The 25329-nt window shown below is 42.2% G+C and overlaps 1 protein-coding gene across 1 annotated transcript in view; it reads left to right on the forward strand.

Moving 5' to 3' along the window:
• Positions 1-1228: 1228 nt before the first annotated feature.
• The window catches only part of KDM7A (lysine demethylase 7A), a 64223-nt gene continuing 40122 nt past the window's right edge, over positions 1229-25329 (forward strand). Inside the window, exon 1 of the mRNA XM_074315293.2 lies at positions 1229-1563. Within this exon, the coding sequence (XP_074171394.2) occupies positions 1370-1563 (194 nt within the window). The 5' untranslated portion in view covers positions 1229-1369. The remainder of the gene's footprint in view (positions 1564-25329) is intronic.

Genomic DNA, 25329 nt, shown 5'->3' on the forward strand with positions numbered 1-25329 from the left:
GCTTTCCCCAATGATAGAAATACCCATGAAATTCAGCTACAAATATCTGATTCAATAATCGTCAACATCCCTTCCAGTTGGTATTTAAGACCCCAGACAGGGAATCGGCCTAGTGTGGGGTATCCTCACCTCCCTGGAGGGGCCCCTAGGCCTTGGAATGTTAACATGGGGCAGGGGGGTGAAACAATGTAGCCCGGCAGAGGAAAGGACAGCAGCAGTGATGCGAGATTAGTTATGTACAAGATTGATCTAATAAGTAAATACACAGTAGTCCCCTTTGCCGCAGTTTTGCTTTCCATGGTTTGTTACCTGCGGTCAACCGTGGTCTGAAAAGGCAACCTTTCTCTATTTAATATTTGTTTGCTGCTGTTATTATCAATCTCATCCTTCATTCAAAAATATTTATTAATGGCCTATTACGTGACAAGTACTACAATATCCGCTTTTTGCAGTCTCCCTTTTCCGAGGCGTGACCGTCATTAGAATTCGCATCCAAGGCGTGCAATTTATAAACACGCAGTGTTCCTCTCCCGTCCTTTCTCCACCAACCACATTTCAAAGCTGGTCCCTCTCGGCTCACAGACATTAATGAACTCCTCTTGGGAACAACCTCCGTCACCTAACGGAGGCTCATTTCCTGGCTGGTCGGTGGGAATTCGGGTGGGCGGTTTTCGAAGTTTGAATGACTCCTCGGGACACGCGTGCACCCAAAGGGGCAGAACCGGCTCCGCGTGCCATTGGCCCTCCACTCGGCCCCACGGAGGGCGCGGGGCGCTGCTAATTGATGTGAGATTCTCTCTCCGTCCGGAGGTGGCTCTGGCGGGGCTCTAACTTCCTCGCCTCCCCTCCTCCGAGCACAGACGCAGCGTGTGCCGCTGTTCACTGCGCAGGAACTTCCCCGGCCTCGCTTTCAATCCCAAAGCCCGAGCCGGCTCCGCGCACACGCCCGCCGCCCTTCGGAGGCCGCGCTCCCCGCGCCACCGCGCGTGTCCTCAGGGAGCCCCGGCCTCCCTCCGCTTCCCCCGCTCCGCGTGCCCTTCAGCCGGTCCCTCCGCTCCACCAACCGGAGGGGAGCGGGGCGCGCGCGCAGGCGGCCGGACGACGTGCGCGAGACGCACGTCCCCGCGCGGAGCGCCGGAAGGAGCCGGGCCGGGGCCCCGCGCGCCGTGCGCGCGCCGCCTCCCACTCCCCCCGTCCCGCGGCCTCGCGCGCGCGCACTTCGGCGCCGCCGCCGCAGCCGCCGCCGCCGCCGCCGCCTGGGCTGCTGCTCCGGCTGCTGCAGGAGGCGGCGCTGGCTGGCGGCTGCGCTCGCTCCAGTCGGCGAGCGGAGTAGCGAGCGAGCGAGCGAGCGTGTGTGTGTTTTTTAAAGATGGCCGGAGCGGCGGCGGCGGTGGCCGCGGGAGCAGCAGCGGGAGCCGCCGCGGCAGCCGTGTCTGTGGCGGCTCCGGGCCGGGCCTCGGCGGCCCCGCCGCCCCCGCCGGTGTACTGTGTGTGCCGGCAGCCCTACGACGTGAACCGCTTCATGATCGAGTGCGATATCTGCAAGGACTGGTTCCACGGCAGGTAAATAAACCCCCTCGAGCCCCGCCGCCGCCGCCGCCGGCCACCGGCCAACCGCTGCCGCCGCGCCGGCCGCCCGCATCCCCTTCTGCTCGGCCGCCGCGCCGCTCCGAGCGCCCAGCGGCCCGGCCGCCGAGTCCCCGGCCCGGGCAGCCGGACGCACGGGGCCCCGGGCTCGCCGGGCGCCGGGCAGGCTGAGGGGGGCTAGTGGGATCGCCCGGCCCGACGAAGAGTCGCCACAACAAACGGGAACAAAGGCGGCCGGCCGAGAAGTTGGCTGCGGGAGACCCAGGCGAGGGGACACGGTCGGGGCAGGCGGCGGGCGGAGCGCCGGCCCGGCCCGTAGCCTGGCCGCCGCCCCGCCCGCCGGCCGGGCCACCCGCCCGGGGCTCCCGGCTGGGAGTCGCCGCCCGCCCGGCCGCGTTGCCCAGTCGACCGCCGCGCTTTGCTTCCGGCAGGCGAGCGGGTCGCCCAGCCCAGGGTCTCCAGATACCGCCCGCGTCCCCTCCCCCGGCAGGTCCCCGTCGCGCCCCCTTCCCGGGTCTTTATCAAACTTCCTCGGCCGGGGACGCTGGGACTGAGGCGTCGGCAGCGTCAGCCCGGCGGGGCTCCGCGGAGTAAACAGAGCAACAGATGAGGCTCTCGGGGACTCAAAAGACGCCGGTCGGAAGTTTGGGGCTGGGGGTCCGGGGCGGGGCGGCAGGTCGCTCGGGAGGTGCCCCTACCCCCCGCCCAGCACTCCCCGTCCCGCGGGGGCGGAGCGGATGGGGTGGGCAGCGGGGCCCGAAGCGACAGCCTCCCGTCCGAAACCCCCCGCGTCGCCTCCGCGCCGCAGCTCAAACTTTACAAAGAGTGAAATTTCCCGTCGCCCGAGGGGCCGGCGACACCCGCACGGCGCGGGGCCGGCGCCCGGGGGCCTGGTGCGGGCGAACTTTGACCGGCCGGTGGGTAGTTGAGGTCGGGTGGCGGGGGCGGCGAGCGGAGCCCTGGGTCTCAGCCGCCGCCTGCGTTTCGGGTTTGACGTTTGTGAGAGCTCGGGCCGCCTCCGCCGCCAGGCCGCCGACTCGTGTGTTTTGTAATCAAAGTGTGAGGCTAATAAAGGGCGGCGCCACAGCCTCTTGACTCCGGCGTGGGAGGGATTCGCAGGCATTTAAACAAAGAAACTAGTTGGGGTTGGGCTCCCAAAGTCCTTATTTGGGTGTTGTGGCAAAGCCTGCGGTCACCTTTAGGTGAAGCAGGTTTCCCAAGCACCGTTTGGTGTTGTATCTTGGCGTGAGTCCGCTCTCGGTGTAATAGCAGATATGGTGACTGTGATTGTAGGAAGTGTCCTTTGATTGACAGCAGGACATTTAAATACAGCCTCCGCTCCCCCCTCCCCAATTTTACAGAAACACTACACGACCAGGCCAGATGTCTTAGTCTCCCTCTACTGGCCCTGGGAGAGAAAACCATTTAAATTACCCCGTTCTTTTAGGTGTTTAGTGCTAAGGGACAGTTAGTTTTACTTAATTTTCAAGAACAGTTAGTTTTAGTTAATCAATTTTCAGTTTGCACGGTTCTGACAGCACCAACAGAGAAAAAAAATACAACATAGTGTCTGTGTAAAAGGAGGACAGCGTCCTTATTTTTACATCAGATAACCTTTAGCAGTCTGGAGAATATTTCTATAACCATGCCACATGTAATTAAGAATAAATTATCCAAGGTTCTTTTTCATTACTCCAAACCAATGTTTTTCTATGTTTTGATTATATGTAAAACTGAAATTTGAACACACCAAATCGTGCCAATTCTATTTCTACATCCTCTGCTCCCATAACATACCCTAGGCAACAGAATAGAGATTATCCAAAAATCTAGGTTACATACAGAATAAAGGCAGAATCCCTAGTGATTATGTAAATACTTATTTTTCTCAAAGAACTATGTTAGCTGCATAAGAAATTTGTGCCATTGTGCAATGTGGAGATTTGATAGGTTAATACATTTTAGGCTACAATTTTATTTATCTTAATTTAGGTAATTTAACACTATAACCATTAAAGCTGCAGCTAGTTTATGGAGTATTTTGTAATACTTTTAAGTATAAATTTGAAAACAGGAAAAGTTGAAGGGAAAATAAAGAGGGTATATGTGAAGGAGGGAGAGTGAGGCCAAAACAAGTATGCTCTGTTTTGTCACATAAATTTGTGTCACTTCATATCTGTGGTAGTGACTCTGAAATATATTTTTTGAACGCAGGGTTTTTTTGAGCAGCAGTCCTTGAGAATTTAATGTGGTTCAGATGTCAAAAGTTAGAAAATTTAATGATATTACCCTGCCATGCAAAAGCAATATCTTAGTAGCAAGTTTAATTCCTAATGAAGTATTATTGGTAATTTGGGGTCTATATATTTTCCCTGTGATCAATATTTGCTTTAATGTTTATTGTACCATGAAATGAGTGATTTGTTTTGAACACAGCAAAATGTTCCTTATGAATTAATTATTTAAAAAAAAAGTCACTTGTTTATGTGCGAATTGGCCCCTAAAGTACTAAGGTACTTGTTCAGCTTTCCTTTGGTTTCCAGGGCTGGTTCACCTGTGGAGGAGGAAGAGGTACAAAGGCTTGCCTTTACCTGGATAATTTTATTTGTTCAAGTAGAAGAGTTTTGTAAACTCAAGAATCAGTGAATTTTGATATAAATTTGGGTTTATATCAAACCCCTGGAGTTTCTGACATCTGGAAATCTGAAAAGTTATTGCCCTAATTTATTCTGACAGGAAAGGAGGGCCTGGGATGCTTTCCTCCCAGGCAGCAGGGTGGATGGAACCAGCCTCCTGCAAGTTTGAGGCTCTTAGAACTTTGACTGCGTCCTTGGTGTTCAGGAATTCCCATCCATGAGCCGCCTAAGGCTTTTTTGTAAGTGAGAGGGGAAAAGAACACTTGCCAGTGTACCATATATAAGTGATACCCTGGGGGTGATGAGCAGAGAAATTAATAGGATTTTTCTGGGAAGGTTCCTTCCAACCTAGAGCTGGAATTCTTCCTCTCTGAGTCCTTGGTGGAAGTAAGACAATGGAGAGCTTTCCTGATAATGTCCCACCCCCTAATGCCTAGATGAGGTGCCTTTCTGTAGTACACTTAATATCGTCCTATGCAGAACTGCATCTTTGCCCTAATTTAGTTGTATTTTAATGTCTTTGTCTTTCCATTAGATTGTAAACCCCTTTGCTTGTTAGTCTTTTTGGTCACATTCTTTCTGACTGACAAAAGTAATATAGAAAAAAAATGGAGTATAGAAAACTATCAAAAATATGAAAAGTACCCATGTCTTCCAGAGAGTACCACTATTTTAGCACTTATGGTATAGGTATGTGTTAGAAAAACAAACGAATTCATTTTATGCATTCCAATGTTACCTAACTTTTATTAATGCATACTTTTTCCTGTATCTTTAATGTTCTTTGAAAACATTTTTAGTGGCTACATAGTATTTAATTTCACAGAAGTACAATTCCTTTTTAAAGAGATTCCCCTCTTGTTAGTTTTTTACCTAGTTTACTACTTTTTCTTGTCTTTCCTAATGATGTATTAATAGGCTGTTGACATCCTTCTAAACAAATCATTGTGAGCATCTGTAATTATTTCCTTAGAATAAATCAAATGAGTTAATACATGTAAAACACTTAGAAGAAGATCTGGCACGTGTAAGTACTCAATAAGAAATTTCCTTGAAGTAGAATTATTAGTCACAGGGCACAGATATTTTTAGGCTTCTTGTTCTTATGGCCAGATTGTCCTCCAGAAAGGTTATTCCAATTTATACTCTCACCAATAGTGTCCACTTCTAGTTCCCTGCATCCTCACCCATCTAAGGTATTATAAATGCTGTCCCCCCAAAAACCAACCAAACAAAAACTTTATCAATGTGCAAATAAGTTAATATCTCTACCAAAAGATATACCCAAGATTATTTATGGCAACATTATTTGTATTAGGTTGGTGCAAAAGTAATTGTGGTTTTTGCAATTTTTTAAAACTTTTTAAACTGCAGTTACTTTTGCACCAACCTACTATTACCCCTAAACTGTAACAACCTAAATGTCATTCAGAGTAGATTGGATACATTGTGGTATATTCATAAAATGGAATGCTACTCAGTGATTTAAAAAAATTCACTACTCATGCATACAACAACATGGGTGAATCTTACAGATACAAAGTTGAGTAAAAGACGTAAGACACAAAAGCTTATACTGTTTGTGTTTGATTCTACTTATATGAAGTTGGAGTACAGTCATAACTGAAGGAAAGAAGTCAGACTATTGCTTACCTCGGGGGGATGGTATTGACAGAGCAGGTCCAAGGGAGCTTCTGAAGTTCAGGAAACCTTCTATATCTTGATCTTGGGTGGTGGTTACATGAGTTGTAAAACCAGTGGGCTGTATGTGCGCTGAAGACTTTCTAAAACTTGATTTTAATGGTTGAAGTGTACTTCAATCATTTAAAAGTTTGAAAAAATGATAAATTTACCAGTTTGGTAGCTGGCATGTAGTATTTTGGAATACATATAATACCTAGTCCAAACACTATTTTATACGTATCTTTTTTTGATATGACAGTTTGTCATAGGAGAACATACGAGTAGTCCCTTCATATGTTTCACTTATAAGGCTTTTATACTCAGTTTTATTTTGTTTCTTGTTACTATGATCGGATTGCCTCTGCTTCACCATTGAGTATGATGTTGGCTTTGGCTCGGAGTGTGTGGGCGCTGTTCTTGGTGCTGGGAACGTAGCAATGAACAAAACGGAGTTTTTGCTCCGTAACATATTCTAGAGGGGAGAGATAGATAAACACATGTATATGACACAAGAAAAGAAAAATTGAGTTCGGGGAAGAGAGGGCTGGGGTAGCATAAGGCTCCTTTCATTTGGCGTCATTGTGGAAGGCTTTGAGGACACATTTGAACACAAGAATATTTTGGATTTTATGCAGAGTAATTGGTATATTTTGAGTGGGGGAGTAAGCGATTTGATTGAACCTTTAAAAGGGTCACTCTGGCTGCTACATGGAGAACAGACTAGAGGAAGCCAAAGGTGACAGACCAGTAAGAAGGCTGTTGTAATAATCCAGGTGAGAGATGATTTTAAAAGTTTGAGTCAGTTTGGGTAATTTACAAATGTCACATATTAATTTTTATTCCTGAAACTTGAATGAAGAGCTTAGTTTATGAGAATGGAAGAATTTTACTCAGAATCATGCTGTTAGGTAGGAGTTTCTTAGGTACTCTGGAGTCCCAGGAACTCAGTTGAACACTTACTGAAAGCTTTATACCAAGTGCTAGACACTGTTCTAATGGCATTCGATGAATTGATTAACATCTGATTCTCAGAGTCACCTTGCTGGGTAAGTGCTATTATTATCCCCATGTTACAGATGAGGAATCTGAGGGTTAGAGCGGTCAGTAACTTTCCCAGGGTCACAAAGCTGACTCCAGAGCGGGCTCTCTCAACCAGTAGGTGATACTGGGTCTCTTTTCCTTCTTCTCTGTCTCTATCCGGGGATGGAGGTGGGGAGGGAGGCATGGGTGGTGCAGATGGAACAGGCCAGAGAGCTGCCTCTGTAAATACCGTATGTTTGTTCTTTATTAAAACTATTGTTGTTAGCATAAATATGTTAAAAATGGTCATAACTGCCTTGGGAATAGTATAAGATATTTACTTGAAAAGTTTTATAATTTAACTCTGTTTTCTTCCTTGTTATAATGGATTTCTTATTGAAATGTATTTTAATTTTTTATTTAGGGATGGGAATTATTTTTAAAATGTGTTTTATATATATTCTCCCTTGATGATGAAGCCTTTTAGAGTATTACAACATAAGCTTAACTAGGTACACATCTATCTCCGCCTGAGAGAACAAAAAGCCCATTTAATGAATCTCGTCTTACCTTTTTTTGATATGACAGTTTGTCATAGGAGAATATATGAGCAGTCTCCTCATGTTTCACTCAATAAGACTTTTATACATATATTCTCAATTTCGCTATTTAAACAAAATGTGTTGTGATACGGGAGTCTTATCTCAGGCTGCTTGACCATTGGTTTGGGGCAGATTTCTGCTGGTCGGTCTCATAGCCTGTGTTCTTAGGTTTGAAATTGAGTTTACTGAACATCCAAGGGAAAGAAAGCCTTAGTTTTGATAATCTGAAGTGAGGGCGCTCAAGAATAACAGTGAAACCAGTGCAGAGGAATTGGATTATAAAGCAGGCTTTGGTGGGTTTGAGCAGTTCAAACTCCACAATAATTCGCACAGCTTTTCAACAGTTGGCCAGCGCTGATCTTGCAGCTGCTACCAAGTTTCTGATTCTTTTTGGCAGTTATGTTTTATTACTGTCGTGACTGTTCACTCACTTTTCCATTAATGGTAATATTACACTTTTCCCATTAATGATAGTGTGAATTAATGGTAACTTGTATGATTTTTGTATGTGTTTGTATGAGCTCTGGTTCCTTTTATTGGAGATGGTTTTTAGAAACCACGGTCTGGCACTAGGTTGGCTCAGTGCTTCTAGGCCTTCTCAGTGGACAGGGCTGGGAACTAAACGCACACACACACACACACACACCCGTAAGTTTTCATAATACCATTGATTCTAATCCAATACCGCAGTGTTCATTTTAGCCTTCCCCCTTCCATACTTGTAACTTTTTTGTCCGGCAGTGAGAAGCTCAGCTCTCATTATCTACAATATTTGTCCAATCCTAGTGTATATATAAGGTAGTTCTGGAATTGCTAACCTTTACCCTTGTAATAAACAAATTTGCTAACTAGACTACAGTATTTATTTATACTGCTTTTTATCTTTAGCTTTATAATATCTAGTCAAAACACTGTTTTCAAAGTTAACTCAGGTTAGTTTTTCTCTTCCCCACTTGACTGTGTTATGTCATTTATTTGTAGTACAGTTAGGTTTATTTGTTACTGTTTGTATTGCATTTCGGATTCCTCCCACATCCTGGTTGGTGTTAATTGTTGGTTTGTATTTTGAGTGTCTAAAACTTGACTGTCATTCTAAGAAATCAGAGTTCTATGAAAAGATGCAGTCAGAAGTGCCGTGCCCTCTCCATCCCGCCTCCGCCTTCACCCCTTTCTCATCCACCTCCTGTGAGTCATCAGTCTCTTTTGTTTCTGGTTCATCCTTTCTGTGGGGTTTTTTTGTTTGTTGTCCCACAAATGAGCAGATGCTTGTATGTTTTCTTGTATCTACTTTCTTTACGTGAAGGGTAGGTAGCTTATGATAAGTCCTCCTTACTTGGCCGTGTCTCACTTCATGGTGTGTGCTGGAAATCACTCCGTGTCATTTCATGGAGCTCTTCCTTGTTCTTTTTGACAGCTGTGTGGTCCTCCTTCCTGGGGACCCAGCCTGTTTTACTCATCTCTTCTGTGGGGGTATTTAGGTCATTTACAATATTTTGCAGATACAGACAATGCTATAAATAATCTTGTGCATATGTATTTTCATATTGTTGGAGGTGTATCTTCAGCTTAGATTACTAGACGTGGGATTGCTTGTTCAAAAGATAAGTGCATTGGTGGTTTTGTTGGGATTTCCAGATTTCCCTTGACATGGAGGGACTAGTGCGCATTCCCACAGCAGTACGTGAGTGTGCCTCTTCTCACACATTCTTGCCATCAGGATGTGTTGTCAGATTTTTAATTGTTGCCGATCTGATACATGGGAAATGGTACCCATGTTTTAATCTGCATTTCTCTAATTACAGATGAGTTTGAACAACATTATATATGTGTGGGGGTCGTTTTCTTTTCTTTTTCTTCTTGTTTTGAGAATCACCTGTGTATATCTTTTTCAGATCCTATCAGGTTTTTGGTCCTTTGTCGCTAATTTTTAAGAGCTCTCTATGTATTAGGGATCTTAGCCCTGTGTGGCATATATAAATATTCTGCCTCAGTTTGTAGTTTTTCTTTTTTTTTTTTTTTTTGTTTTTGTTTGTGGTGATTTCTTTTTGCCATGCAAATTTGTAAAAAGTATTTCTGTAGTCATGTTTATCAATCTTTTATTGGCTCTGAATTTTAAGTCATAATTAGCAAGCCTTTCTCTTCCCCCAAGGTTAAGAGGATTTTACATATGTTTTCTTTTAGTACTTGTATGGTTTTATTTTTCACATTTAGATCCCTAATCCATTTGGAGTTTATTAAGGAGAACTGACGTTTTTGAAATTTTGAGTCATTCTATCTAAGAATAGGAATGTTTATTTAAGTCTACTTTTGTTTTTTTCAGATATGTTTAAATTTTTCTTTATATAGATCTTGCACATTTATAAGTTTATTTCTAAAAATTTAATTTTCTTTTTTACTATTTGCTAATTGGTTTTTGGTTGTGTGTATGAAGACTTGATCTTTGAATTTTACTTTTATGTCCTGGAAGAATTATTACTGAATTGTTTGAGGTAGTTGTATCGTCAGTTCACTAGAGATTCATATCATAAGTAAATAGAGATAATTTCACTACTCTTTACCTGTTCTTATGCCTGTAAATGATTTTTCTTATCTAATTGCACAGGTTTATACCACTGTACAATGTTGAATAGTGGTGGAGATAGTGGATATCCTTCTTCCTGATTTTAGTGGAAATGCCTCTAATGTTTCCTCATTAAATAAGATACTAACTTTAGGCCTAACTCTTATCATATTAAGAAAGTATCCCTCAGTTCTTTTTTTTTTTTAATGTTTTTATCATGAATGGATGTTGAATTTTGTCAAAGACTTCTTCAGCATCTAAGGGGAGAACCATATGCTTTTTTCCTGACATATAATGTATTTTTAAGTACATTATCATTCTAAGAAGTTAGCTCTAAGAGTAGTCTCATGGAAAAATATTCTTCAGTCTGTGGTTCACTATTGGATATTTAAGTTGTATTCTGATCATGTTTTGTACCTAAGTTTAAAAATATTCTGTATCTCAATTTAAAAAGACCACTGCCTTTGGTAATTTTAGTATGAAACAAAATTGACAAATGTAAGTGATATGGGGAACAAATAAACACTGAGCAAGTAAATAAATATAATAGAAATCACTAATGCATTCATGATCCAGGAATTTCTCTAAAGTACTGTGTTTTCCCGAAAATAAGACCTAGCCAGACAATCAGCTCTAATGCATCTTTTGGAGCAAAAATTAATATAAGACCCGGTCTTATATGATATGATATAAGACCGGGTCTTATAGTAAAATAAGACCAGGTATTATATTATATTAATTATATTATATTATAAAGACCCAGTCTTATAGTAAAATAAGAGCAGGTCTTATGTTAATTTTTGCTCCAAAAGATGCATTAGAGCTGATTGTCTGGCTAGGTCTTATTTTCGGGAAACACAGTAGCATTTTCTGTCCTGTGTTTTGTGAACCACAAGGGTTTAAGGTATCCGGGGAGTTCATTTTTAATTTGTCCTTTAAAAAGACAGTGATTATTTTCCTTTCAAAATGGATTAGTTTGAGAGCCTCTGAGTGTATATGAGCAAGCAGACATGAGTGGTTAGTGGAACTCAGCTGAATGTTCTCAAGATTCAGTTGCTGGGTTGGTTTGGTGTTCAGCTGAATGCTGCTGCCTGCCATGAAGATCTTGACTTTAATTTTTGTTGTTTTTAGAGAAAATTTTAAACATATGAAAGTAGACAGAATAGTATGATGTGCTCTCAGGTAACCATCACTCCGCTTCAGTGATTACCAATTCCTGACCAGTCGTGTTCGTTTAAGCCCCTCCCCACACTTCCCTTGCACTTCGTGTTATTTTGAAGCAAATTTGTGATGATATCATTATATTTATGACTATTTCAACATGTATATCAATAAGGTCTCTTTAAAAAAACTACAATACCTTTATTACAACTAAAAATAATTGACAATTCCTTAATATCATCAAATATTCAGTGTTCAAATTTCCAGTTGTCTCATAAATGTCAATTTTTTTTCTTTAACTACTTGTTTGAGTCAAGATCCAGTTAAGGTCTATACATTGTCATTAGTTTCTATGTCTCATAAGTCTCTTAATCTGCAGCAGTGGTTGTCAACTGCATGGGATTTTTGTACCCCGCACCCATGGGACACTTGGCAATGTCTAGAAACACTTTTTATTGGGGTGGGGGGGGCGTGTTGCTGAGGAATCTAGAAGGTAGAGGGCGGGGTGCTGCTAACCATCATGCACCGCAGTCCCCACGAGAAAAGAGTTGTCTGGTCCTAAATGGCAGTGATGCTGCTGATGGAAAACCCTCGTCTGTAGGTTACCTCACGTCCCCCTTTTCTGTTGCCATTTATTTGTTGCAGAAATTGGTTGTTTACCCTGTAAAGTTTTCCACTTTCTGGATTTTGCTTATTACATCCCTGGCAGCATCTTTTCACATGTTCCGCTCCTTCCTGTGAATTGGCGGTTGGAGCCAGAGAAGCTTGATGAGATTCAGGTTCTCCCCCGGCCCCCCCAAGAATATTTTATAAGTGGGAGGTGTAGTCGTCCACCAGGAAGCAGAAAACATCTGGTTGCTTCTCTTTTTGTCATGTTTGCTGCCATTGAACAGTGCCGATACCCATTCATGTATTCATTACATTAGTGGTTGCAAAATGGTGGTAATGTAATTATAAAAGTCCTCCTTTAATTAGCTGGAATACGTCTAAAAGAGGACATTTTCCTGCGTCTACTCCGTTGGTTACCCAGTTGGTATAGGAGAGGCAGAAATAAACGTTGGATTCTTTCCCTTTATCTCTAGTTTTGAAATTAATTGACTCGTTAGCATTTTTTATTGGTTATTATTTGAAGGAAAATTTAAATTTATAGTCAATAATATTGTAATAACTTTGCACGGTGAAAGATGGTTACTAGACTTAGTGTGGTTATCACTTCATAAGGTAGATAAATAAATGTTGAATCACTACACCTGAAACTAATATAATATTGTATGTCAGCTATACTTTTTAATAAAAGGAAAATTTAATGCATAGTATTTATTAGCTTTAAACAATAAATAGGAGTGAAAAAGACATGAATACAAAAAAGTGTTTGTGTCTCCTTTGACTGCATAGCCTGTAATTTTAAAAAAATGTGGTGAGAAATTCAAGCAGTATAGGAAGATGAAAAAGTGAGTGTCGTCTCTTTCCTGTAGTCCCCCTTCCCCATTGGAAGATCGCTACCAGTTTTGAGTTTCCATCTATAAGGAAAGATTCTATACCCTGCTCTTTTTCATTTATTAAAATATCCTGGAGGTCTAGGAGAGCTTTTCATATCATATGCAGACATGTCATTCTTTTCAATGGCTGCATAGAATTCCATTTTGTGGATTTACTCTGATTTATCCGTTTCTCGATGGATTCTTTAGCTGGTTTGTTTCTCTCTCCTTAGTACTTAAGAGTGCTGCAGTGTATATATTTTTGTATGTTTATCTTTTTTCTTGATGAGGTTACCCTTAAGGTAAATTTCTTGATTTGGTTACCCTTAAGGTAAATTTCTAATATACACTTTGAAATTGTTTTTATCTGTAGTCATATTTTAAAATTTATTTCCTAAAGGAACTGTTGATCAAAGACAGGAAGCATAAGGAACACTGATGTTGAAACAAGTTTGATGAGTGTAAACATACTAACTAAGCAAATTTAAGATACTTCTTAACCAGGATTGTTAATTACATTTATCTGATAATTCTAATACATCAAAAATCAATGTTAGAGAAAATAAAATGACATATCCAACACAATTTTATTATGGGGAGGGGGGGAATAAAAAATGTTTAGAATGCTTTGTGGAGAAGTGGTGGACTTCTCTACCTTTGTAGTTTAGAAGCGTCTTTTTCCTTGAGCACAAAAGAGGAATTCAGGTATCTGATATTGACTCCTATTTATCAGCTAGTATTCATAACAGTCTGACATCATGTACTGTAAAGTATTAAATTGCAAAAGCTGGGGGAACCTCTACCATTATAAATAATTTGGTGTTTTTATGTGTAAAAGCGGTTGTCAGATAATTGGTCACTATTTCACATAGAAATTGGAGTGTGATCCATTGTGGTCCTTTCGATTTATACAGTGTCTTATGGGTACTTTATATTAGTAAATATAAAAAAGAAAATAAAATGGTTCTGGAAATACTCCCACTGCTCAGGAACTCCATAGACTATTGAAAAAATACATGAACAAAAGTCAGAACAATGTAACAGTTTGGATAACATCCTAACTGATCCAGTAAGTGATAAAGTAGGGGACCCCAGGCGCTCTGGAAGCAGAAGCTTTCTGGCCAATTCCAGTCAATGACTTCAGAAACTTTCTGTGTGACCACAAGAGAGCTTTCTCCCCCAGAGACTGATTTGTGGGTTCCTGGGTTTTTCCTCCTCTCTGTGAACTCCCACAGTCACACATGCTACACTCTGTAGACGTACGGTCACTCCTTTTTACTTGACTACTTTATGAAGGAAACTTGGGGTAAACCGTCTGCAAATTAAAGCAATTTTAGTCTTTTTACTTAACTTAACTTGTCACAGGTCTCATCTTCTTTACGCTTCTTATTTCAGGACTTTTTTAAGGCTAATTTTCTGTGTGCCTGGTTTTTTGAGTCACTTTCCTTTTTTTGCTAGCCTGTCTTTGTTTTCTGTAACTATTAACATTTCCTTAGATCCCATGGTTACTAGGAGAGCAGGCTCCCTTCTGTTTGATTCAGGGACTTCTTTCCTCAAACCCTCTTTTCCAGCCATCCAAATGCCGAGTAGTCAGCCCTGGACTCTGCTTCCTGAATTTTTCTGTCCTTACCTCTAAATTTGTGGGCATACAGCCTATGGCGTAAGAGAACAGATTCCCTGATCTGAACTTGCTTTCTGTTTTCTTATTTCTTAACCCTTGTTGGAATTGATTATCCTCTGAAAGGGCTTAAGTCTTTCACACAGCTGTCCCTCAGGATCGCCTGTTAGGGCTGCCCATCTCTTCGGGAGTGTTCTCCAGGAAATCTCTCCACTTACCTCCTGCCAGTTGCGGGGGGTGGGGTGGGAGGGCTTGTTCTCAGCCTCATTCCTGGCCCCACACCTGCTGTATGGTTCATTCACCTGCTCCAATGCTATGCGAGGTTCTTTCTTTTCTTGGACAGGACAGAGGAAGACTATGCTACAAGTCGTAGTACTTGAAAATGTTAGGGTATGGGTGACTTTTCTTGCCTTTCCATCCCTCCCTCTCTACCACGTCATTTTTTATTGCCTCCGTCACATTTCAAGCTTTCATTGACCATCATTCACAGTTTTCACCATATCTGTGTAGTATTTATATAACGTTTTTTTTAAAACATCTTTAAATGAATTTTGATTTTTTAAATTTAGTTTTGTCCTAAACAGAAATAGCTGTTTAAGCCATGTGTTTCTGATGCTCACTGCATATTTTAATATTTGTGAGAAAAGATATGTTTATTGAGTTAGTCTTTATCATATAAAATGTGTACATGTAAGTGTCAGAAGGGTGATGGTGGTTGATGAGAAAATAGTAACAGACATAGGGAAATGATACAGGTTTCTTCAATGGCAGTAAAGGATTGAAGCATTTAACCAAATGAGAATGGCTGTACAAAGCAGGAGGCCCTGCCGAGTGTGTCCCTTTGGCAGGACACGCTGCGCTGGCCTTCAGTTCCCATAAACTGGCCCTGTTGCCAGTGATAATACGGCTAGGAACGGGATCCCATCGGGCCCGCCATTTCGCAGTGATCTCAGTGCTATGGTCCTCGGGGTTCCTCCTGTTTTAGTGGCCACCTTGCCTGCCCAGCAGGTGTGAGTAACTGCTCACAACCTCAGCACATTCCTCGGTTTCTATGGTAAGACTGGCCGACGTGAAGATCGGCTTCTCCGACGTGCCGTCTTCCTGGCAGGCTTCAAGCCTGCTCGATGTCTGTTCCTCCAGGTTTGCATAACTCGACACTAAGGTAGACCTTGAGCTATGGCGCTAAAAAGTAACTAGAAGGCTTGTACGCACCCGCTGGAAAGAAGGGATCCTTAGATGAGTCAAAGAAGCATCTCTGTTTTGTCAAAATAGCATATTTTCTTGAAATGAATGACATTCTCCCCCTTAGAACTTTTTATTCTAGTCGTTGTTTTTGAAGTGTCAGCACTACACATCTTGCATTCCTCCACTGATATGTGAGCCACAGTTGCCAAAGTCTGCTTTACTATGGAGAGGTCTATTTTCAGATTTAGGAAATTTCTGGAAATGTAACTTCAGAAAGAAAAGGAAACTGCTAAGTCATTGGCAGTTGCCTTTGGGTGTGTTAGATCCCATTCCCTTTCATCTATTCGTGGACATGGCTTCAATAGTTACCCACCTACCCCCAATTTCATTTTGTTTTCTTATTAGTGTGCCAATAGTATATAACCTTCACTAAAAGAAAAGCAAAAAAAAAAAAAAAAAGTTCTTTGACCAGACATTGTCCCTTCAGCTGCAACCCCATTTCTTTGTTTCTTTTATAACAAAATTAATCAAAAGAATTGTCCATATTTACTGTCTCCAGTTGTTTTGTTTGTTTGTTTCTCTGTCTTTTTTCAATTGAGGTCCCTTTCTCTCTGAGCCCAATCCAGTCAGGCTTTCAGCTTTACTCCTCCACTGGAATAGCTCTTGTCCAAGTTACCGACGCGCTTCACCTGACTTGCTTCTGGGCAGTCCCCACACTGGCTCTCCCCCTCCCTCCCCACTTCTCCTTCTCAGTCCTCAGGGCAGTTGCTTCTTAGCTCCTTGATCTTTCAACCCTGGAGTACCCCAGAGTCCAGTCCTCAGTAGTTCCCCTTTTCTAGCCTTTATCTGATCCTATGACTTCAGCTTTCATCTGTATGTGCATGATTGCTAAGTTTTTATCTCCTTCGTAGACCTCTGCTCTGAGCTCTAGTCTTGAATATATAATTGCCAACTTTTTGTTTCCACTTGGATGGACAATGGCATCCCATCCGCCAGTGATCCCAAGTCAGACTCCCTTCCAGGTAGCCCTCCTCCTGCAGTCAGTCTTCTCCTCCATCCCAGTGAATGGACTCTCCTTCAAGGTGTTCAGGCCACAATGTGTGTCTCTGGAACTGATACACAATAATAAGTTGCTAGGAATGTTTTTTCTTTTTCTGGAGAATTGCTGGCGCCCAGTGATGGTTCTGTCCCCGCTAACACAAATCAGGTGTGGATTTCCTCATCAAGTCGGACAATTTTGTCTTCAATCTTTGTTCAGGAATTAAGCATTAGCTGTTCCTTAGTATTACTTAGTATTATTTACTTGATCTATACCTGTTTAGCCATAACAACCTTATTATAGAATGCATGTAGTATTCTTGTTCAGTATGTCTCCCCGAGAGGATGGAGGAATGATGGCGAGAAAGGTGAAGAGCACAGTGAGTATGAAGATGAGCACGTGTGTGCAAAGACTGCACGAGCTAAGTGGGCATGCGTGTCAGTTTGGCTAGACTAGAATTTTACATGGATAGCACGCTCTGGAGGAGCCATCCATATCCCCTGTCTTTCTTTGTTTCCAGCTTTACCTCTACCCTGTTTCCCCGAAAATACGACCTAGCTGGACCATCAGCTCTAATGCGTCTTTTGGAGCAAAAATTAATATAAGACCTGGTCTTATATTATATTAAATAAAACCCGGTCTTATATTATAGTAAAATAAGACCGGGTCTTATATTAATTTTTGCTCCAAAAGATGCATTAAAGCTGATGATCAGCTAGGTCTTATTTTCAGGGAAACACGATATCTCTATCTTCATCTCTTGAAGACTTCTTTTAAAAAAAAAAAAAACTTTATTGGGGAAGGGGAACAAGACTTTTATTGGGGAACTGTGTGTACTTCCGGGACTTTTTTCCAAGTCAAGTTGTTGTCCTTTCAATCTTAGTTGTGGAGGGCGCAGCTCATCTCCAAGTCCAATTGTCATTGCTAGTTACAGGGGGCGCAGCCCACCATCCCTTGCGGGAGTCGAACCAGCAATCTTGTGGTTGAGAGGACGCGCTCCAACCAACTGAGCCATCCGGGAGCTCAGCGGCAGCTCAGCTCAAGGTTCCGTGTTCAATCTTAGTTGCAGGGAGCACAGCCCACCATCCCTTGCGGGAGTCGAGGAATTGAACTGGCAACCTTGTGGTTGAGAGCCCACTGGCCCATGTGGGAATCGAACCGGCAGCCTTCGGAGTTAGGAGCACGGAGCTCTAACTGCCTGAGCCACCGGGCTGGCCCTCTGGAAGACTTCTTGCTGAAAGCACTTGAGACTTGGCCTGAGGGCCTTCTTCAGCTACTGGAGCTCAGCAGCTTGCACTTGAAGCAGGCAGGAAATTCTGGGACCTCAGTGGCTCTATGACAACCATCCAGCATTTCCTATTGGGAGACGTAGATAAATACCTAGCTCTCCTCTTCCCTCGGGTGGGACCACGCTGAAGCACTTTGTCCCAGTCTTCCCGATGGCCGCAGAGGGGCAGGCGCTCCTCCAGACAGCCTCCATGCCTTCCTCCCTGTCCCGCTCGTGCTGTTCCTCTCCCGGCCGGGGCTTCCAGGGCCACCTCCCCTATGAACACCTGCACTCAGATTCGTGTGTCAGAGTCTGCTTCTGGGAGACTCCCATCGAAACCAGTAGAAAATTATTCATGAGAAGAAAGGTCATAAGCAAGAGGTAATGGAGTTAAAGTAGAGTTTGGATTCCATTTATTAAATGGCAGATAACAGATTTTTACATGATAGTCATATTTGTCTATTAATGCCTGTATAATCAGTGTGCTTTCATTTCTTGTATCAATAAGCAGATGCATTAGGAGCATGACTCTCAAAGTAGAATATGAAAGCTGCTTACTTACCTCCTCGAATGGTTTGCTAGTCCTGTTACCTTGAAAAGATGTCTTGCCTTAAAGTTTATGTGTGATACGATTTTAATTTGAAGTTGTTGCTGTTAATTTATCTCTCCCTTCCGTTAGTGCTTTCGAATCCCTTCTTTTTCAAAACACTAGAAACATTCCGGAGCAGTAAGTAACCTTTAGCATGGGAACAATTGCAATGAAGTATTAACATTTCATAGATTAATTCGCATATGAAAAACTAGCAACCACTTTGCCGTCTTTGGGGAATGACCTAGCCTACTTAAATAAGATTTTCCTGTAACTGAAGGTTCTGCTTGTGAAATGTAACTGAGTGTCCTCAGAAAAATTACTCAGGAGATAAAATTGTTTATATGTCAACTATTTTTAGACAGATTTTCACAGATATATTATATTCTTCTTAATAGATACCACACTACTTAGTTTTGATGACTAAGCACCATGTACCTTAGTTTTCTGTGTTATATGGGCTATTGGCCTGTGTTAGACTGTGCACGAAATTGCTCCAGACTCCTGGGAATTTATTGATAGTGTTTCACCTTTTTCCTTGCTGTACTTTCTTGCTGTCTCTGATCTACTTTGGCCAAGTCCCACTGCTGCATCAAATCTTCTTTGTTTTCGAAACTAGAGTAAAATTGAAGATTTCTCTGGAGCATCAGACCACAGGTCTTCTTCAATTGCCCATCTACTCTGCCATCCTGGTACACGGGTGACAACAGAGGGGGCCCAGCCAAGAATGGAGGCGATGCTTGCTAACGGGATTTCACGAGTATTACTTACATCGGTCTGGCAAGCAAGGTTCGAATCTTTGAAGTCAGAGTGTCTGTGGTACTGGCTAGCAGCCTTGAATTCTCATCCTAGAATCTTATTCTGCCTGGTGAATAAGGGGAGCTCTGGCTCATAAGTAATTTTACCCAGAAGACAATATTCAGCTGGCTGGCGTAGAGGTACGGTGTACCTGGCCTCCTATGGATAAGGCTTGAGCCTGAACAGCGCCCTATAAGTACGTGTTAATTATATTGTGATCACGGAAATCTGAGACAAACGTCTTTGGTAAGTTTCTCTTGAGGTTAAAAAGATAGTTGAAAAAGTTTCAGTGTGTTATAAGGTATTGACTTTTTGACTTATATGCGTTTCAGTAACGTGTGCAGTAAATGCTGTCACTAACTTGGTATCCTATGTTGTTAAGGAAATCGGTTTACAACACACTTGACTGACTGGTACTTTGTATCAGTTATACAATTGTAAAACATTACTTTTTTAAAATTTTGTAAATTTAAGTTGTAACAATTATAAAAACATTAAATTTGTAATTAACTTTTCACAGTGGGTGAGTCTGAAAATTAGCTTGTAGAACACGTTTTCAAGGTGGAAAACAATAAGTCCATGGAGTATTTCCTGAAAAAAGAAAGCCAGACCTGAGGTCCTATTTACCACTTATGCTAGATCCCCAGCGTGGATATGCAGAGTGCACATCCATTTGTTGAATTCTCTGCAAAGTCCAGCTGGTAAAGTGATTTGCTCAGCCCAGCATCTCCCAGTTTCTTGACTACAGACTTTTTGTGAGTAACCTTAACTCCTGTGAAACAGTTTGTTTAAGAAATGCTCTTTTAGGGATGTGATATGGCAGTCCTCACTTAGCATGGGTCTGAGATGCACCGATTTCAGTTACCTTGTAGGGAAAACTGTTTCTCTGCCTAACAGCATTTCTGACACCAAATTTCTGGGTTTTCTACACCAAGCAGTTCTCCAGTTCAAGTAGGCACCAACTGGGTGTCCTATAATTTTAATTCATTTCTGACACCACTTGGAGTTAGTGCAGACCCCACAGGATAAGAGCCCAGGTTAAGACTGCCCCCGACTTTGGACACCAATCACAAATAGTGGGTTCCTAGGTTACCTATGTATTTCTGGCTGACTTGGCCACAAATTGGGGATTCCCCTGACCCCCTCTTGAGGTTTGATAATATGCTGTGTAATGAATGGCTCACAGATCCCAAGGAAACACTTTACCTACTATTACCACTTTATTATAGAGGGTATTATAAAGGTTATAAATCCACAGCCAGATGAAGAAGTACATAGGGCAAGGTCCAGAAGGGTGTCACATTCAGGAGCGGAGGTGCCACCTCCGGGCATGTGGATCCATTCACCAACCTTGAAGCACCCTGAACCCCTTCATTTAGGGTTTTTCTGGAGGTTTTATTACTAAGCACGATTGATTAAATCATTGGCTATTGGCGATTAAGTCAGTCCCCAGCCCCTCTCCCCGCCTCCGAGGTTAGGGAGGTGGGGCTGAAAATTCTAACCCTCTAATCATCTGGTTGGTTCCTCTGGCAATCAGCCCCCCATCCTGAAGCTATCTAGGGGCCCACCCAGTTACCTCATTAGCATAAACTCAGGTGTGGTTGAAAGGGGCTTGTTACGAATAGCAAAATATGCTCCTTTCAGAAGGGTTTGAGGCACTCTTGTGCCGGGACTTTATTTCTTAATTATGTCACAATGTCACATGGTTTAGTTAAGTAACACTAGTCCCTGGCGAACACGATTCAGGTTTTAGTCACCATGATATATTAACTTGCATTTGTACTGCAGTGAAGTACAGAGTTTGCTACGAGCTCTTCAGGGTGCAGATCAGCGAGTGGGTGTGTCAGTGACAGGGCACATCTGCTCTGCAGGTCACACACACACACAGGAAAGGCTGCCTCCTTGTCTCCGTGTGAGAAAGCCATGTGACGTATTACACAGCTGGGTCATCGAAAGACGGAAGTGGCCAATAAAGATGAAAGTGTAGCAAAGAAACAAAGAGTGCTGATTGTGGAAGTGAAATTTAAATTGAGCATAAATGGAAGAGTAACTGAAGGTGGGGGGGAATGTTGGCACTGCCCACTCGGGGGACTCTAGATGTGCAGCCAGAAGCTCTCAGGGAGCGCACACGAGCGGCGTGGTGTGAACTCCGGCGTACTGCGTTAATACTGCTTTTACTATTTTCTTCAGTTCTCTGCACATTATAACCAGCAGTAAAAGGGCCTTTAATGTTTTGACAGACATTTTTAAAGGTCAGGAAACAATTGTAATTTTCCCTATCGATTACTAAGATAGCTTTGCATGGTCATTTTTATGGTCTTGCACTACTATGCAAAGCGAGGACTGCCTGTATTTTTCTTACATTTGCCAAACATCTATCATCTGACCTCTAGTGGAAATTAAGAAGAATTACAAAATGTACTTTGAGGAACCTGTAATAAATTATTTTTTAAGAGCATACACAGGTTTTTAATGTATATGTTAATAAAGGATATATTCTTTTTTAAATTTATTTTTTGATTACAGTTGACATATTAGTTTCAGATGTACAACATGGTGATTTGTTTTTTTGCATGGATCTAACATATAGATAGGTAAACAGTTTTTCTTACGTATTATGCACTTTACGTATTGCCCTTACTTGTATGACTTGAAATTGATGGTCTAGTGTTGCTGTTGACCTTCCCTGGACAGCTCAGTACTACTCATTCTGCTTTTGATGAATACTTCTGATCTGTAATTGTTTTGAAGTTCTTTGAGATCTTCTGGGTAGTATATACAATTCCATGTAGGGATATTTATTATGGATTATGTCAAGATTCCGTGGTCCAAACCTCTACTCTAACTCAGCCTGCACTGAGAATGAAGAAGCCTGCTAAGAAGTCAAGCGGTCCCCCTTAGAGTACTACTGTAGTTTCTGTCCCAACAGAAAGTTCTCTAATAGGAATCCTTTCTCTTGGCTTAGTTTGGAATGTGGTCTCTCCCCTTAGGTGCTGGCGGGCACTGAAGACTGTTTACAAGAGGAGAAAGGTTATTAGGGAACTAGATCTGCTTGACTTGACTCCTGTCCTTTGTAGCTGACTCATTACTAAGTGTCCTCAATATAAAAGTTTATGATTTCCTGTTATCTTTTATCCCTGGGGGTGATCTCTTAGCCTGGAATATATTAAATCTTCTGTAGGTGTCATTAGACCCTAGAAAATATAGCTTTTCTTCCCGTACTCACAGTGGGAAATAAAACTGTCAGCTGAGTTGTACTGGTTCTGATGGCTGTTGGTTCATCTTTTAAAAATCTAGTTATTTCTATTTGTAATCTACTTAATCTATGTATTCTCTTAACAGATACCCTATTTGGAAAATCAAGGTAGGGACACTTAGGAACCACATGAAAGGAAACAAATGGGCATAATATATAAATCTGTACAAATAGGACCCTTTCTGTGCAATAGGATTATACCTGTGACTGAACCTAAACAGTCAAGAATACTGCATTCTTTTTTGTTGACAAAATAAATATATGGACATTTCAAAGTAAGATCTCAAAAGAAAAATTCATCAGCTGTTTATTTTCCCCCCTTAAATCCGTTTTCTGTCTTTTGATATTTGCAAAATTCATATTTAAACAGGCTCCAGGATAGTACTCCAAACTAACGCCTCCCCACTGTGCTTGGAATTCCTGCTTTGTGTCAACCAGGAAATATTTTGTGAGCATCTATTCTGTAATCAGCTTTAGGTAGATCTGTGGGGAATAGGGAATTCTGAATTATTAAATATCAGTGATGTCTTTAAGGAGCTTAAAGTCTAATTGGAGTGACAAAGTTTTCATAGAAGCAACCGTGAAGGAGGTATTGTGCCAGCCTCTGTGCTAGGGTTTGAGATCAGTAGTTCCCCAAATGCCATTTCTCTGCCAAGCTGGCTGCGAAAGAATCACCTGGGGAACTTGTTAAAAATAAACATTATTGGGCTCCACCCATTAACTTTTCCCTGTAGATCTGAGGTGGGGCTCGGAATGTGTTTTTCTTTTTCTTTTTTTAAAATAAGCACCACACAGTACAAAAAATATACTAGAAGGTTATATGGTGAAAAGCAGTTCTTCCTCTCCTCCATTCTGCATCCACTCAGTTTTCTTTCCCAGAGGCAACTACTTTAACCTTTTTTTTTTTTTTTTGCATATTGTTCCAGACATATACTCTGCACTTACAAACATGTACGTGTGGCTGGTTAGAGGTAGAGGGGGCATATTATACAAACTGCTCTGCACCTGGCTTTTGTTGCTGTGCAGCATATCTTGGAGATCTTTCTATATCTCTTCCTACAGAGCTGCTGGTTTCTTTTGAAAGGCTGGCTCATAGCAGCTTGTAAAAGCTGTACGGGAGATTCCAATGCGCAGCCAGGTTTGGGAGCCACAGATAATGTGAAAGGAGTTTAGAAAAAGTTTTCTTGAAATGTTAATTCCTTAAGTCTTGCATTTCATGTACTTCTAGATTCAGATTGCTTTAGAACAAATTTTTCGTGTTTCTTCTTCCTGCTGCAGTCATTAAGTAGAATTTATCAGTCAAAGTACGTGAAGGCAGTAGTGTACACATTGATGTACATACTGATAACAGACTTTTAAATTTCTTCCTTTATTAAGAACATTGTCAAGCAAACCTTTATGAAATTGCTGCTGCTTCTCCTTTATCATCGTGACAAGTGTTTTCTCCCCCAAGATGATTTACTTTTGGGCTGGCATTGATTTGCTGTTTCACTGGTTATAAATAGAAGTATAGTCTGTCTCCCTGCAATAGCAGATCCGCTAGGCGTTGTTTGCATCATAGCTTCCCTTAGTCTCTATAGACCGACCCCATCCATGGCGAGCGCGGCAGAAAGTAGATTGCTATGAGGAGAAGCGAGGGTTAGCCTGAGAGGTTGAGTGGCTAGTGGAGTGACCACAGGATGGTGAAAAGCACGTATATTTAGCGTTTGTATATTTCAGAAATTTCAAACATCTTTTCTTTCTTTAGAACATTCTAATAGAAAGTATTACCTTCATGAGAGAATGGTTTATTTGTGCTTAGCTGTAAAGCTCCGTTTAATCCATTTACCATTTACATCACCTAGTCTGTGTACTTTGGGGGCCAGATAAAGTGACCAGCAGAACAAGCATGTTTTCTGCCCTCAAGAAGCAAGCAGTGTACTGTATCATTCATCATGTACATTATATTTGATGCCTATATTTCACAGATTCATCTTGGAACAGATTTAATTAGAAGCTTGTCAGCAGGGTTTTCGGCTTTTTAAGGGGTACATTTTGTACCAGTGAGCGCGTCTATCGGGTCTCCAATTCCTTCCCCCCTCATTTTCCTCGTGTGTTCTTTGTTCAGTTCCTTGTTGTATTGCCGTCCTCCCTCATCCTTATTAACGTAGATGTTCGTAGTCAGCTGGTTGGAAATAACTCAGGAAGCACTGGGACAGTTGGAAGCATGAGCCAGCTGTCGGAGGTAGGAACAGTGGCTCACAGTATACGTGTCATTCCGAACCCTTGTTAAATATAGTGAAGCACATAATACGTATGCCAATAAATAGCTTTAATGTGTCAAAATAAAATCTTCACAGAAGGTGAATTAGGCCATGTTCAACTTACAAAGAAAAGCACTTAAATTTATGACAGTGGTTTTATATGTCAGCAAGAAAAGTTGGGTTTTTCTGAACCACAGTTTTAATTATAAATTACCAGTTTGATTTTCACTGAAAATATTTCATATGTGTAAATTGTAAATTTTTACTTTAAGTGATATCTGATAATGAATTATCTCATGGTTGAAACACTGCATAAAACAATTTAAAAGTGCAAAAGGGGCCAGCCCGGTGGCTCAGGTGGTTGGAGCGCCGTGCTTTAATGCTGAGGTCGCCGGTTCCATTCCCACATGGGCCAGTGAGCTGCACCCTCTACAGCTAAGATTGTGAACAACAGCTCTCCCTGGAGCTGGGCTGCCATGAGCAGCCGAGGTTGGCATGAGCTGCTGTGGGCTGCTGTGTGCTGCCACGTGACTGGCCACCGGACTGCATCAGCTGTGGGGGAGCGCAAGGCTCCTAATAACAGCATGGGCCTGGGAGCTGTGTCCTA

This window comes from Rhinolophus sinicus, chromosome 8 (genome assembly GCF_057876585.1).
Source record: "Rhinolophus sinicus isolate RSI-liver-muscle chromosome 8, RSI-T2T, whole genome shotgun sequence".
NCBI classification, from domain to species: Eukaryota; Metazoa; Chordata; class Mammalia; order Chiroptera; family Rhinolophidae; genus Rhinolophus; species Rhinolophus sinicus.